The sequence below is a fragment of the Zerene cesonia genome, chromosome Z, assembly GCF_012273895.1.
Source record: "Zerene cesonia ecotype Mississippi chromosome Z, Zerene_cesonia_1.1, whole genome shotgun sequence".
Lineage (NCBI taxonomy): Eukaryota > Metazoa > Arthropoda > Insecta > Lepidoptera > Pieridae > Zerene > Zerene cesonia.
Genome location: NC_052122.1, coordinates 7,913,651 through 7,928,852, shown reverse-complemented (window position 1 = coordinate 7,928,852; position 15,202 = coordinate 7,913,651). Strand labels below are relative to the sequence as shown.

At 32.6% G+C, this 15,202-nt stretch overlaps 2 protein-coding genes across 2 annotated transcripts; both read right to left on the bottom strand.

Moving 5' to 3' along the window:
* Positions 1–381: 381 nt before the first annotated feature.
* On the bottom strand, positions 382–6,444 carry LOC119835637 (locomotion-related protein Hikaru genki). The gene is made up of 10 exons (XM_038360586.1): positions 6,156–6,444; positions 5,621–5,712; positions 4,625–4,727; positions 3,954–4,042; positions 2,863–3,022; positions 2,452–2,625; positions 2,165–2,290; positions 1,759–1,902; positions 786–995; positions 382–655 (listed from the first exon to the last, which is right to left on the bottom strand). Exons 1-10 carry the CDS (start codon positions 6,223–6,225, stop codon positions 387–389), a joined length of 1,437 nt encoding a protein of 478 aa, XP_038216514.1. The 5' UTR covers positions 6,226–6,444; the 3' UTR covers positions 382–386.
* A 238-nt stretch (positions 6,445–6,682) lies between these two features.
* Positions 6,683–11,952, bottom strand: LOC119835673 (heparanase-like). Its single transcript, XM_038360641.1, has one exon. The coding sequence runs from the start codon at positions 11,670–11,672 to the stop codon at positions 10,128–10,130; it is 1,545 nt and encodes a 514-aa protein (XP_038216569.1). The 5' UTR covers positions 11,673–11,952; the 3' UTR covers positions 6,683–10,127.
* Between the last annotated feature and the right edge of the window lie 3,250 nt (positions 11,953–15,202).

The following is a 15,202-nucleotide window of genomic DNA, read 5'->3' as shown; positions in this document are numbered from 1 at the left end:
TACGACTTCGTTGTTTTTCTTGAGTATTCATTTAAACAAGAGTATCGAAAGATATAATACAATTATAACATTGGTCTACGATGCATATAAATTTTCCTTGAGTTATTTAGACACGTAAACCATTTGGGGGTGTGTTAAGTGTATAAAAAATTCTATCGTAACTATATAGTACTTGCTTTCATATGGCAACTAATAAAATATATGTATTAATGTTGTGACAAAGTCCAATATTATAGTACTTATAACTTATTAGATGAGTGTTAAATATTGTATTATACGATTAAATAGTTATACCACATATATAAATACCAAAAACATAATAATAGTGATAATCGAAAAAAAAAACAAATTTGAAGATGAATTTATGTTTAATTGAAACAATATTTTTAATATCCCGCATCTACATGAACTAATGTTGTATTTTCTATATATATAGTATCTGGATGTTTAATTTCTGCGGGGGGTAAGCAAAATGGAGGTGGATGAGACCAAAATCCATTCTCTGTGCATACTATCGAAGCTTCTCCTAACACTTCATATCCCGTGTCACAAGTGTAGATCAGGAGATCGCCAACTGGATATTTCCCATCTTTCGGTTTTGTTTTTGTTAACAATTGTCCGTGTTCAGGTACTATAGGGTCTGGACAATAAATTGCTGAAATAATATTTGTTACAGTTAAAACCTTCATTACAACTAAGTACAAAACACGCTCTTAGTTCAAGTTAGAGTATAACAATTATTGGCATATTAATTTAATAAAGTGGAATATTATGTGATAACTTACGTATACATTGCGGCATTTCCCCAGACCATTGACCATCATGTTCACATTCTAAACCAGGGGCTCCAACCAGACGATAACCCCAAGAACATGTGAATACTGCTCTTCCACCAAAGGATGAATTATGTTCAATTATGCTCAAATGCGGATTGAGAGATGTGAAGAATGGACAGAAAGTCTCTTCACACGTCGGCGGTAATGACGACCAGCGACCTGAAATTTTTGTATTATGCATACTTGAATGGTATCTATTTTTTCCAGTATCATTACATAAAATAAAATAAAAGTCCAGTGAAAGACTTCACGTATATTAAATTTTCTATGAAATTCCTGATAAGAATTTTTTTGAAACTACTTATAGCGACAATACATAATATAATGGTTACCGTCGTACGAACTTTGAAGAATCAATAAGATAGTCGTACATATAACATAAGGTAAATTAGTTTAATATATGTGAGCAGTAGCCACAAAGTATAGACTCGTAATTGTAGATGTCGCAGTTGGATTCTTTAAATTGCCTTATTACATGGTTAACCATTACGTTCATTTTATTTTTAACACTGCAGTGCGAGGGACTAAGTAGGTAATTACCGACTTTAACAACAGGATGCAGCGCCTCGTTTGTAAACTGACGATGCTGTTTGAAACCGGCAAAATCATACAGTTTTGCCAGCGACACTTTACATTTATAATGTACTTTGTAACGTACATAACATATATTGTATGGGGGTAATTCCCCATACGCATTTTCTCTATACCACGCCTAATTTCTTCAATATCGGTTTAATGGTATAGCCATGAAAACGTAACACAATCGTTAATAGTATTAAAACGAAAACATGTTTAGGTACTTAACTCGCAAAAGATTTACTAAACTAAAACTTCACTGACACAGTGACCGAGAATAATTATCAAATGAATGAAAAATATTTGAGAACAATGTTATATAAATATGAATACAAATATTCATTACCATCACCCATACAATGGAGGGTCGGTGAACCGCTCAAGTGAAAACCTGGTTCGCAGCTGAAGTGAGCTGTGTTACCTAACTTATTCCCCGTCGTATATTGCCGAACAGGAGGTAATGGCACGGCTAAAGGATTACATTCTATATCTAAAACAGAACATGAATGCTTATACTTTTCTGTTAATTAACTATATAATAAACTTAATTAACTATAATATCAAGCTAAAATGATCTTTATTAACTTTTAGAATGTAATATTTTTCACAAATGTAGTTATATTTTATAATCTTTTTTTTAAGGTGCTATAAGAGACTACAGAATAAGGCTCGCTAAAAACGGTACACACCTTTTATCATTTTATATACTCATATAATATACATATTTCTTTAACAAATATAAAAAGACTTACTAACAACTCTGATAGATATCTTATTGGTAGTTCCTACTGGAGTAGAGCAAGAAAAAGTCTCCGCGAAACGGGCATTCAGCTTCGGTAATGTGACTCGAAACGTATTATCGTGTTCATTAAGCCATCCTATAATAACAGTAATGCATTATTTGAGATCACCACGAACTATGAATGGCTAAACAAGTTTAACGATAGTTGTTGTAAAATTATGAAAGAGAAAAGTTTACATCTTAAAAAACAAATAACAAGTTCTGAGTGAACAGGTTGATTCTTCGAAAAAAACTTACCTGTTTTATAATTTGCCATACTGTGCGTCCACGTCCACTCTGGCGTCCCAGCACTTCGGAGGGACAAACAGTCAAGCCAAATCGTGCTTTCGGGATAAACAAACAATTCGCCGTTCGGTTGTACTATCGCAGAACCACTGACGACTTCGTATATTACTGTCGGTGGGGCATCACCTGCACATAAAAAGAAAACCCCGGCAACCCCTTTTTACAAGCATAAGCACAGATCACATAATACTATACTAGTATAAGCAAACAAGAGTTTATTCAATTAATAAAAAAAAAGAAAGAGGAAAAGCGTAGGTGTCATGACTCATTATAACTTTTAAATTCATAGACAATTTGTTTAATAATGTTTTTTGTAGAAATAAACTTAATTTTTAACAATACCAGTTACTGGTCCCAACATACCTGTAAAATTTGTGATAACAGTAGTTGGGACACACTCTGGAAATTTCGGTACCCATTCACCGTTTTCACAACGTATCTCGCCTTCTCCTTTCAGCTTGTACATTCCAAAGTATTTACAACGAGCCGTCACAGTAGTATTATGAGGAAAGTTTGTGTCATTCTAAAATTAATAACAGTTTTTTCAGGTCATTAAATAAATATACTTATATTATAAACGTTCGTGCCCGATGTAAGAGAAAGAGTTTATAAAATTGTATTGATAAAGAAGACCTAAGAATTGTTAAAGGATTGTGTCAATATTCATAAAATATCCGAATTTATGTACCTAAATTACTAAGTAAATTTTTTATTTATTGACCTTCTTTTAATCCAACCAGGATGACAACACTATGTCTAGAATATTAAAACTTAATACTAAGTTTATTTGTATGGATAAGCGGAATCTACCTGACCAGCAGGCTTAGACAAATGGCAAGAACGCTAGTAGAATAGTTCTGCAATAGATGGGATTGATATAAGCTTAAGAAGTCTTGCGAATAGATGCTAACAGTTCGGTCTTTTTAGACCAAAATTCCCAACCATCTGAAAATTGGTTAGATTGTTCAAAACATTATTAAAATAATATGTATATCAAAATGTCCCATCACTCCGTTACGTAATTAAAAAAGTTTTCACCAAAACTGTAAGTTTTAAGTTTTATCGTAAAATTACTTCCGTGTCATGCTTGCGCATAGCTGTCGTGTCGAGCGATTACAGACTAACCAGCTAACGAACTATTCAGCTAAGTTAATTCCCGCCTATTTTGCCGACTTCGATGAAACCTGGGAAGCGGGTGTCAAATCTGCACAAAGACATGAGTCAATGTTCTGGTAGTTAATACCTACTAATAAATTAATCCTATAGGCCTTTTTGACATTCTCAAGACGAGTTCTCAACTCGAAGCGTATTTTGTTCAGTCCGAATATTTTTTTTATAAATCTTGTGTCGTATGCACGAACCGTAACCATTATTCGAATACAAATCAATATATAAATTGCTTTACATTCATTATTATTATTTTTTATAATATACATACATCGAGTTTCACTTACCTCTATAGAAGAATTTTTAAAAGATACAGTTAGTAGGGGATACGTGTTGTTGTATACACATTCTTTTAAAAGCGATTTGAATCGACCGTCTGAAAAAAGATGATGTTGTCATTAAAAAATAGAGTTATACAAGTCATTGAAGGGTCATTGAAGTTTAGGCGCTGTGTTATTGTATTACATACAGGCATAATTTAAGCAACAGAATCTTTTATCTTTAGAATTATAATAAACTGCTCTAAATTGTTTAACAAAGCTTGGGAAAAATAATTTAACATATTATACCTATTTCTATGTCTACCTTTATAATAAAGAAATGAGTGTACCTATACGCATGACTGAACCTCAACGTGTCCTACATTTCCCACCGTATTTTCCGATTTAAAGCTCAAAATTAACAAACAAAATGCTCAATTGCCATTCGATATATATATAGCCTGGATTTTACCCGGGAACCACGCGACCATTTTATACCCTTTTCCAAAGTATGCACTCAAAACACAAAGCCAAGTTTTATTTGAATCCATTCTGTAATTTCAGCGTGTGATACGGTCGCGATAGCGTACTCGCTATAGACGGACATTTTTTTTTTTCAAAATATTTTTTATGTAGGTATAGAATTTACCTGGGAAGAATTTTTATTTAGCTACTAAGTACTCATCTAGTGGGCTTACCTTGTGAGCTTGAACATAGTGGACCTACCCAATATCCGTCAACACATTTTAGCTTGCAAATATATTTCTCAGGTAGAGGACCAAATGATATCGGAAATTTGATCTGGACACGAATAAAGTAACATTATTATTTAATAATTAAACACACTGTGAAATAATAAAGTAGCATGATAGCAGTATGCTGTCAAATGAACAAGGGCCATTTTACAAATAAAAAAAAATACTTTTTGAAAATCCACGTACTCCAAACTTCATTCTTGCACCAGATACAAAGTCATCCATTCAACATGCAATTGTAATTATATTAAGGTGTCTCCCACTATTTATAGTGGGATACTTTAGTATTGCGGAGTGACTTTAAACATCAACTCAAACTATAAACAGCATATAACTAAGATATCATTATCAAATAAGAAAACTCATCTTTATAATGAAGAAACTTCGCAACTATACCTCATGTACACACCCACACACACACGCGCAAACACACACATACACAGGAAACTGTACAGCGTTTGTGATATCCAAGATACAGGCAACAGTCTAGTTTGCATCTTCTGCGAGGTTGTAATTTTAAATTCTTTTAGTAAATAAAGATCTCCGTTCATTTATTTTGATTCATACTTTTTTCATACTAGTAAGCATTTTTTTTGTTACATAGTGAAAAGGTGCGATTTGTATCATATTATATTTGATACTGGGCTTCTAGGATGGACGACAGAAAACTTCATGCCTTATTATTTTTAGGATATATTTCTGATGCCGCTGTATCAGCAAACAATACAAAATCGCGGTTTACCAACGGTTGGCGAGCAATTTTTTTTAGTTGCTCTTTAGCTTATTTGTACGGAACCCTCAAAGAGTCGCGAGTCCAACTCACAGTTGACCGATTTTTATTTCAATAATGATCTTGATCCTCTGTCTATTTTGTGATAACTATTAAACCTATATCCTATATAATAAACCTATAACCTATCACGTATTAATAAACCTTACCTCCTTTACTTTGGCAAAATTTTCTAAAAATTGTTTCATATCAAAATTCAAATCGTCTAATGTGAGTTCGGGAAGAATACATTTATAATCATCTGAAATTAACGAAATATATGCATATCATTATTCATTACTTCATGAAAAGAAAACGTTAAAAACTTCATACCTATGTACATACTAATACGTTGGTAATTCTTTCTTCTTAATTATAATACAATATAAAAAAAACTTCAGCCAACGGCCTTGAATTAAGTTTCTTTAATTACTGCATCGAACTAATGAATATGGTTCGCAATTCAATTTCGTATATAAATCCTCAAAAAGAAGACGGATGAAGTCGAAAATTAATATGCAAATTCAAGAAACCACTCAATAGGAACAGTTGTAATAAGATTTGTGGCAGAAGTCACATCAGTTTATTAGGTCATCTAAGTCACACAATATATATGTAGCGCATAGGTCATAGATAATTATATTCTTCATATATTTTCACTTGGTATCACGTTAAAAGAAATTATATGTCTGCCTAGTTACTTACCGCTACGTTCATTATTTCCAGATATAAGTATTAGTACTGAAGCCAAAACGGAAATAGTTAGCAAACGCATTTTGATTGCTAACACACCAACTTATCCTTTATTTCACAAGAATATTTATCTTCTAGTAAGTAGTACGCAGTTCAAAATAGTGTACATGATACGTTCTCAATACAGTGCAGGAAACTTTTTGAAATACCGATTAGACGTGATATTGACCGATCCTTTGAAGTGATCTAAACATGTGGTGTGGATACTTTAAATCGTTATTGATGTCTATTCACCATACGATACTTGTATACTAGTTTATTGTACCGTGCGATTGCATGATTTAACTATCGAAACATATATGTAGCTACCTATTTCGTATCTTCCAACCATGATATAAGCATTTTATTCTCTAGTATGGAATAGATAGGATAAGTAGGTTATAAGGTGTTTTTGAAAAGACGAATTAAAATGAATTCTGTAACATTTATTAAGCAAAAGCAACGTTCGATTGAAATATGAATACAGTAGCTAGTAATAAGATAAATATTACAAAAATACTTAAGCATAATAATTACATATAAAAATCTATTGTACGTTTAGTATATAATAATTAAGCTTTTCCTAATAATCTATAAAATATTAATTGAACGAGTTTCGTTTTACCTAAATGTAGAATAGTTCAGCGCAAAGCCGTATTTAAACAAGGCACTTAATTTTAATCTTTATATTTACCCACGTACGAACAAATGACATTGAAATTCCTTCCTGATTGAAATTTGTAGTTTATAAAATAGCTCACTTAAAATTATAGATATATTTACTAGAAATTTAACAACGTACATACGTAACGTAACGTAGAATACGCTACGTTACGTATTTGTCCACCTATAAGTACTTATCTCCTCGCATCGATATTCTATAAATGGCCAAATTAAATATTGTGATCACACAATTATTCGTTATAAAATATATAGTTTAAAGTAATATATAAAAAAATCTTAAATATATCTAAAAACTAATTTCACATAGGTATATTGACTTTGCATTTTGTATGATAGGCATAGATCTCGATACTTTCACAGCTATACAATAATAAGATTAAGTATACACTTACAACCCTTAAAGACAACCACACTTAAAGATAAAAACGGAAACGAAACAGTTTTATCACAAAATATTTGATTTTGATGAAACAAATCAATCAATAATCAAATTAAATCACCGAAAATGTATTCCTTATTACCAATACTAAAAGATGAGAACTCACACCCAAAATTGGAATAATCAATTTACTTCTTGATAAATACCGAACTTCCCCAGCCCAAAAGATTCACATTGTTTTTTTTTTTTAGTGTGAGATGTGATTAAAATAAATTAAGGAAGGGATAAAAAAATGGAGACATCTCACATCTGAATTTAACTAACATTAAGTTTTTAGAGGTATTTTTCAATTTATTATTTGTTAATAAACCATGAAAAGATTAGTTTTGATGCAATAAACAGTAAGTAGTAATTTTTTATGTATATGCAAACAGGAGGAATGAATGACGATTATAGCATAGGTACCTAGGTATATGTTAACAAATATGTATATTTATTATATATCAAGCATTATTTAATCCAACATAGCTTACAACAAATAGCAATTCGGCACTTAGGGAAAAGTAAATTATTCTAATCAGTCTTAAAATAGGCACCATAACAATATATAAAATAGACTCATCATTTTATAGCTTAGATAATATTACTGATGCTTTGTTTATGTATAAATATATTGTAAATGCAATGTAAAAAATTACTAGCATATATAAATTCGGAACTAATTCATAATAGTTTTTAGAGCACAGTACTTAATATATTTTCTAGAAAATCGTTCCGCTTGTCCGTATATAAAAAAGTTTCTTAGGAAAAATTTTCAAAAAAAAAATATACTTCCATTAAATCAGTAAGTAGCAAACTTATTCAAATACGTATTATAAAGTACCTACAAAAATCTAATAAAAAAAATAGTAATAGATTTTTGTTGACTTTAAAGACGCGTAATTATAAGTATGTAAATAAAATATTCTTAATCATACACCAATTATATACTTCAGATTTATAGCATATTGAAAATATAGAATATTGAAAACATTTTAATTGATTCTAAAAGCCCCTTGTTAAATTATTTATACCGACGTACCTTTTCTTCCGTAAGTTTTTAATTATCAAATCATTACTAATTAATTCTTTAAGACTCGCGCAAAATCAAACGCAAGAATTCATTATGTTGGTAATTATCAAAACATTAGTATTAAATTGGTATGCTATAATTCTAAAGTTATCTAACATTTCATCATATATTGTAATGTAATATAACAAACTTATTAAAATTACGAAACTTGCCTAAAAATTATATTAAATTTTTTTATTTTTATTATTTATTCGAATGCGATACGACGAGCAACTTTAAATTACATCATGAAGTGTCGAATAATATCACACAAAATAAATATACCACAATAAAATATTAGATAAAATTATTCTATTCTATAAATGCAAGTAAAAAAAATTCAACAGCGAGATTTCCATGTGACAAAAAGTTTCAAGGGTGATGTAACAAATTCTAAAATTAAATAAGAATTAGCTAGTATCTACAAGGCGACCAGAATTATACTTAATAACCCCTTTTTTATGTGTTGAAAGATTGGAATTAATTTTTCAATTTGGAAGTCAAGCATCATTCTGCACAAATTGGGGCCGGGGGAATACACCTATGAGTGTTTTATTACCATCATCAATCCTAACCCAGTCCCCATTATCCAAACACGTTGACAACACATATGCAGAGACAGACCTGTGCTCATGCCCTAGGCAGTGATGTTTGCTTAATATCAGGTTTACATAAAGCAATGAAAATACTATCTAACATCTTAATACAATAATTAATATTCCTGGTAAACATATTGATGTTTTTGTACATGATAATAATATTTCAGAGTATCATTTGATTATGCTATGCATCTAATATAGAGCACAATTATTTTACTCCTTATCAAAAGGTCTAAATGCAGTTCAATGTTAAATAATGAGAACTCTCCTTGAATAATGGACAAGGCTATTTGTGAAGAATTGCTACGATTAATGAGTATGAAATATAATACATTTTAAAAGTATTGGAGGCTATGGCACTGTAATGCTGAATAACAAAGCTTTGATTGACAAGTGTTAAATTAACAATGGCTTAGCCAGATTACACAGGTTGTTCATTTCAAGATAACAAGACAATAACACGAATTTTGAAATTGCACTTACATGTTAATATATCAATAATAAATATTACATACTATGGTGATTTAAAATTTTTGTCATTTGAATTAAATTTCTATAATAAGTCATTATAATGAAATGTTTATGTATGTCTTACCAAGTTTTCAATTACAATTAAGTTCTCAACTAAATAATAATTTTTTAATCTAACACAATTTGCCTGTTGTGCATACAACCATTTTTATTAGTTTACAATAGCAGCCAGCAGTACAATAAATATACAGAGATAAGACTTTTAAACAAAGTACAAGGTACGAAAAGAATGATAATATTATAAGGGTAAGAAATTAGTACAGTTTGTACTAATTTCTAAAAAAAACAAGCAGTAAATATAAACACGTAAAAAAACAATGTTGTGCAAATAGCACTTTAGAGATCACTCGTGAAATTGTAAAGAAATATCAATTTTCAAACAAATTCTGTATCACTTAGGTATGTAAAATCATCAAATCAGTACAAATATTAAGCAAACAGGATACACTTAGAAATGCAACATTTTAAACTGATTTATTGAAATCAAAATCCTTAACATTCATAAACAGAATATTCCAAATTTAATAAACTGAATGTTATTACTAAATAAAACAAGATTCACTGTAAATGATTTGTGATTTAGATACTGTGTATCTGGAATGCAAAGATATAATTTAATAAATGGCACTGGGAGAACTATATCACTGGCATACTTTAATGGAAGTATTTTTTATGACCCAAAATCCAACTGAGTATGGTGGCATTGATATATGATTACCATAGAGGTGTTGATGTGGCTGAAAGTCAGGCACAGAAGACTCATAGTATAATGGCCATCCATTTAAAAGTAATGTTTTACTTCTCCTATTATTAGAAGGGGCACTAAGAATATATTCATCTATAACTAAGTCATCCCCATGTAAGGCTGTACCATTGAGTAAGAATTTAATCTTTTCCATTTGAAGGTTAATTGCATATACAGTGACAGCTGATGAATCATTTGTATATTTTCTATTAGCGCAATGAGCATACACTCTCTGATAGCGTGAACACTGACATGAAACATGTAATACTTTGTTTCCAACAAGCTTCTTGTATAGTACACTTACCCACCAATCTGGTAATGGATCAAAATTTTCATCTACGAGGCTGTAGTTACCACCGTAGAAGCTTTGTCTCACAACTGTTGTTATATTATTCTTAGCAGATATACCAAGCTTGTCCAACCACAACGGAGTACCAGCAAATGTATTCGAGAGGCCAGGAGCCCCACCTCCATAGGAACTGCTTGTTTCAGTGAGCCACATTGGAATATGCTCATACTTTTTAGTGTGATCCTTCATAGTTTGTATTTGCTCATTTAACATATCAAATGTATCAGGATTCCAGAAGTCTTCCAATTTTGCTGTTCTACTGTTTAAATAGTACTGGTGCCAAGATCTGACATTTATATACTGAGATCCGTTACTTAAAAAATCTACCATATATTTTAGGCAGTTTGGTTGTCGCTGTTGAGGGCGGGTAGTGTCAGGGCCTACAAGAAGTGAGTTATTATATCCAGAATGATTGAGAAGCTTCCTAAGTTTCATAAAATCATGTGCTAATGTCTGTGGACTTAAACTTTTATTGAATACATGTCGAAATGAGTTTGGTTCATTACCAAGCTGCCAGTCTATATCAAATTTTCTCTGGGCAGAGTATTTAAGGATTTCTATAGCATTTTGTTGACTCCATTCATGTTCATCACGGAGTAATACATTGAAGGCGAATAGTAATTTAAGACCACTAGATTTACAAAAATTATTTATCTCTGTCCATTTTTGTCCTGTCATTATAAAGAATGGTAGAAATTTGTGTCTGCATAACTTTTTCAGACTTGAACATACCGATTTAGTGGCTGGGGAGTGCAGGCAATGTTCACATGATACAGGTGTAATATCTTCAGCACTAAAAATTAAACGTTCCGACATAGTACCTCCGAGACGCAGTCTAGCCGGTGAAAGTGCTGCAGCGAGATTAAGGAATCTTTTATTGGTGAAATCAATTTTGTCAAAGTTCTGAATCTCCGAAGCATCGATTCCAACACTCAGATATCCATCAGGAATTTCAACTAACGCCTTTTGCTGTTCTTCGATTGAAATATAGCATCTTTCACCTATATTATATTGTACAAATAAAACAAGTAGAACAATATTGAAACAAAATACTATTCCACACACAGCTATTAAGCGCTTATTAGACAACATCTTTGCTTCTTTCTTTCTTTTTTAATTTATATGTACATAGTTAAATTCTTTAACTATTTTTTAAATTATCATTACTTTGAAAAGTAATAACTTCTTAATCAAAAATGCATATTTGACGCCCGCAATCCACACCCTCCAAGATTAGGTAATTTGCTTGGTAAATACGCTCCACAGCGCTGTTAATTGTTAAACTCTTTAGGATATATTTACAAAAAGTGAACAGTGAATTTTAAGCAGAGTCCCAAAGATTAGTATGATAAATGATAATACGGGCACAGTCTATTGCTGGGCCTTAACTCTCAAGTCTGAACTGTGAAGTTAGGTATTATAATTTATACTTTTTACCAGTATATAAATGTATAGTCTATGGTTTATACTTTATACGATTCAATATACTACTCTATGGCAGTGTTAGCAACCTGAAGTGGACCGACTATCGTACGCCGGGGCGTAAAATTATCGTACATGGATCGAAATTATCGTACTTTTTGGGATAATGTCTATTACAGATAAATAAATCATATAAATTGTAATATTGATATGCATGCAAGTACTCTATAGTTTATCTTTTTTAAACCACCGCTTTCAAATCAACAGAACACTGAAATCCAAATGTTTTACACGTGGCACAGACCGAACTTTTTGATTCCCTTTCCACTTTAACTTCAATAAATGCGCCAAGGGTAAAATTCACTCAGACAAAATTTCACTGTTCTTATGCAAGTTGGATACATAATCGAAATATCGAACTTATATTCTTTTGTTCGCATTGGTAGATGCTATGCTAATCAATAAGAAAGCGTATACAGCAGGCGCTGGATAAAGTTACAGTATCGGCAGTGGTGAAACTTAGCATAGGTAATCGTAAGAACCAATAGGAATAGAGAACTTGTATTTGCCGGTATTTTCCCAAGACTTAATTGGACAAAATAAATCATGCTAATTCGATTTAGACTATCAGCGCATGAGTGAAATAGTATAAATTCTCAAATTTTGCATCATGATAGAAATTATCGTACAATCTGCGTACGATAATAGTATGCTATCGTACATCGTACGTAGGCACAAAATTATCGTATGTGTACGATAATTATCGTACGGTTCCGAACACTGCTCTATGGTGAAGTCTAAACTGACTACTGAGTGCTTCGTCAGTGTTGCCACCTTGTTATTTTAAAGAGAGCAATTAAGCAAAATGGGCTAGAAAAGTCTACTATAAATTAAAGCGTATGATCACAAATAATGTAGTCACGAGTATTCGTGATATTTTTCTGGTGTGATTATTATTCTGTAATATAACTGCAGTGGCTAATCAGAATATTCAGTACATAAAACTCTATACATAAAGATGTGGACACATATTTTTTTTGGGACTAAGGAGTATAAAAATGCTTTGAATCATCAGAAAAGGGTTCTGCCCCGAAAACGATTAAGGAGGCAACACTATACTATGAACTCAATCTACCATGGACTGTTTTCACTAATCAGTACCACAGATTAAGTAGTTACGCAGTGACTAGTTCTTAATCTGTACATTCTTCACATCTTTCTTCATCTTTACATTCAGTACATTCTATGAATTATTAGGTTACCTACAATTTGCTAATAAATGCTAAATTGGTGTACATATTTACATAACTTTCGCCATATTTATACTTAACAACATTATAGGTACAACATTTCATAGCTATGCCGTCAATTTTTAATTGAAATTCAACTTCTCCACAAATCGGGTAAAACTGTGCTGTATAGTATGTCGAATATGTCCATGATGTAATGGTGGAAACCCTGCTCCCCCTGTGAAGAGGAGATGACGGAAACAGTAGTTTTCGAGAATTTTGCAATTGCAGTTTAAGAGGCTATGTCCGCCATCCGCCCTTGCGTGTTGTAGCACTGTCATTTATGGTCGGCTCCTGTGTTCCTCCACGCCTCTTCCTTTTATACATACTCTAGGAATAGGACAGACAAACTACGTGGAATGGGGGGTGCCATGATCCTGTTTTGGGTATTAATCAGATTGATTGATTGATATCCCTTTATTTGCACCAATACAAATAAATAAATGCAAAAGGACACTTAATACAATTACGTGCAAAATGGTAGCCTTATCGTTAAAATGGCGATCTCTTCCACCTTGAGGATTAGAGATGTAGAGATTGATGGTACACAACACCAGTTATATTAAAAATCTTTAATTCAAAATTAATTCTATTTTTTATGTCAATATACTGTTATATCATCACAGTTAACATACCAATAATACATTCAATCTTATTTAGACACCAAATATAATGTGTGTATATCAAAATTGAATTAGATAAAAAAGATGTCATCAAATTGAATTAAATTCACCTCTTCCGTCAACGGAACTAAAAAAGCAGGCATTTCAATTAATTACAACCAACAGTGTTTTAGGCGCCGCTTCACATTTATGACGCGGTTGGGAAGGGGCCACGCGTTGAGCATTCGGGATAACCAATAAACTACGTACCTACTAATGTTAACTTGCTCTGTGAATAAAATGTTCATAATGAATACTAAACATATAAGAAGCTGTGGTAGCTCAGTGGTCAGGACCTCGAACTTAAAATCGATAAGTCGGGGAGGCGATTCGAGACCAGGCGAGCGTGCAGGAAATAAATTGATGTTTAATGTTATCTGCGCATGTGGATAATATGACCTCTGTTCAAAACAGTGAAGAAAAACGTCGTATGAAAACCGGCATATCCAAGAAACAAAAGTTCGAAGCCGCACTTGTCCAGCGTGGTGGATTACGGCCTGAACCTTCATAGAAGGCCTGTGTCCAGCAGTGGGAACATATATGGGCTGATGACGATATATTATAAATATATACGATAGCAATACCATAGTATATTATTTTTTGAAGAAATAGTAGGTAGGTACCCTAGCTCTATCTACAAATCCAGTCGGCCTAGTATTTACTATCAAGTTGCCATGCCCATGATTCGACGCTAAGAACCGCCATATTCGTACAAATCACCCAATTTTTGTCATCCTCTTCCGGTCTATAAATTATCGCTATCTCTTATTTTATTGTCATGGCTGCTATCGGGGAAAACCTCAAAATCGACATAGAAGCAATCCGCAAGCATTATCTTGTAATGTGTTAGATAAGCGACATATTGACCCAGGTCACAAAAGAAGCGCCGCTCTAATTATGCGCCTGGCCCGGCAACGGGCAGCCGCCGAGGGGGTCGCGGACGTATTTTAATCAGCTCCCGTGGCCCCTTCACTCAAGTGGCTAGACGGAACACAGTGGGGTTTTGGTCGGTAAGAATCCGACATAACCCACGGCTCCATCCCCGTGGGGCCGTGGGTATCTATGCAAGATTTCCCCACTATAAAAAAAAAAAGGTCACAAAAGAAGTACCACACCACAAAAGATCGGCGTAAAATAGAAGCACTCTTTTGTTTTTCGTTCAGTGGACAGTGAGTGGGGAAGCAGGAAGTCCCTATCCTTTTCCTCACCTTTTCCAGTCCATTCCTCATTTTTATACTATTTTTACTTA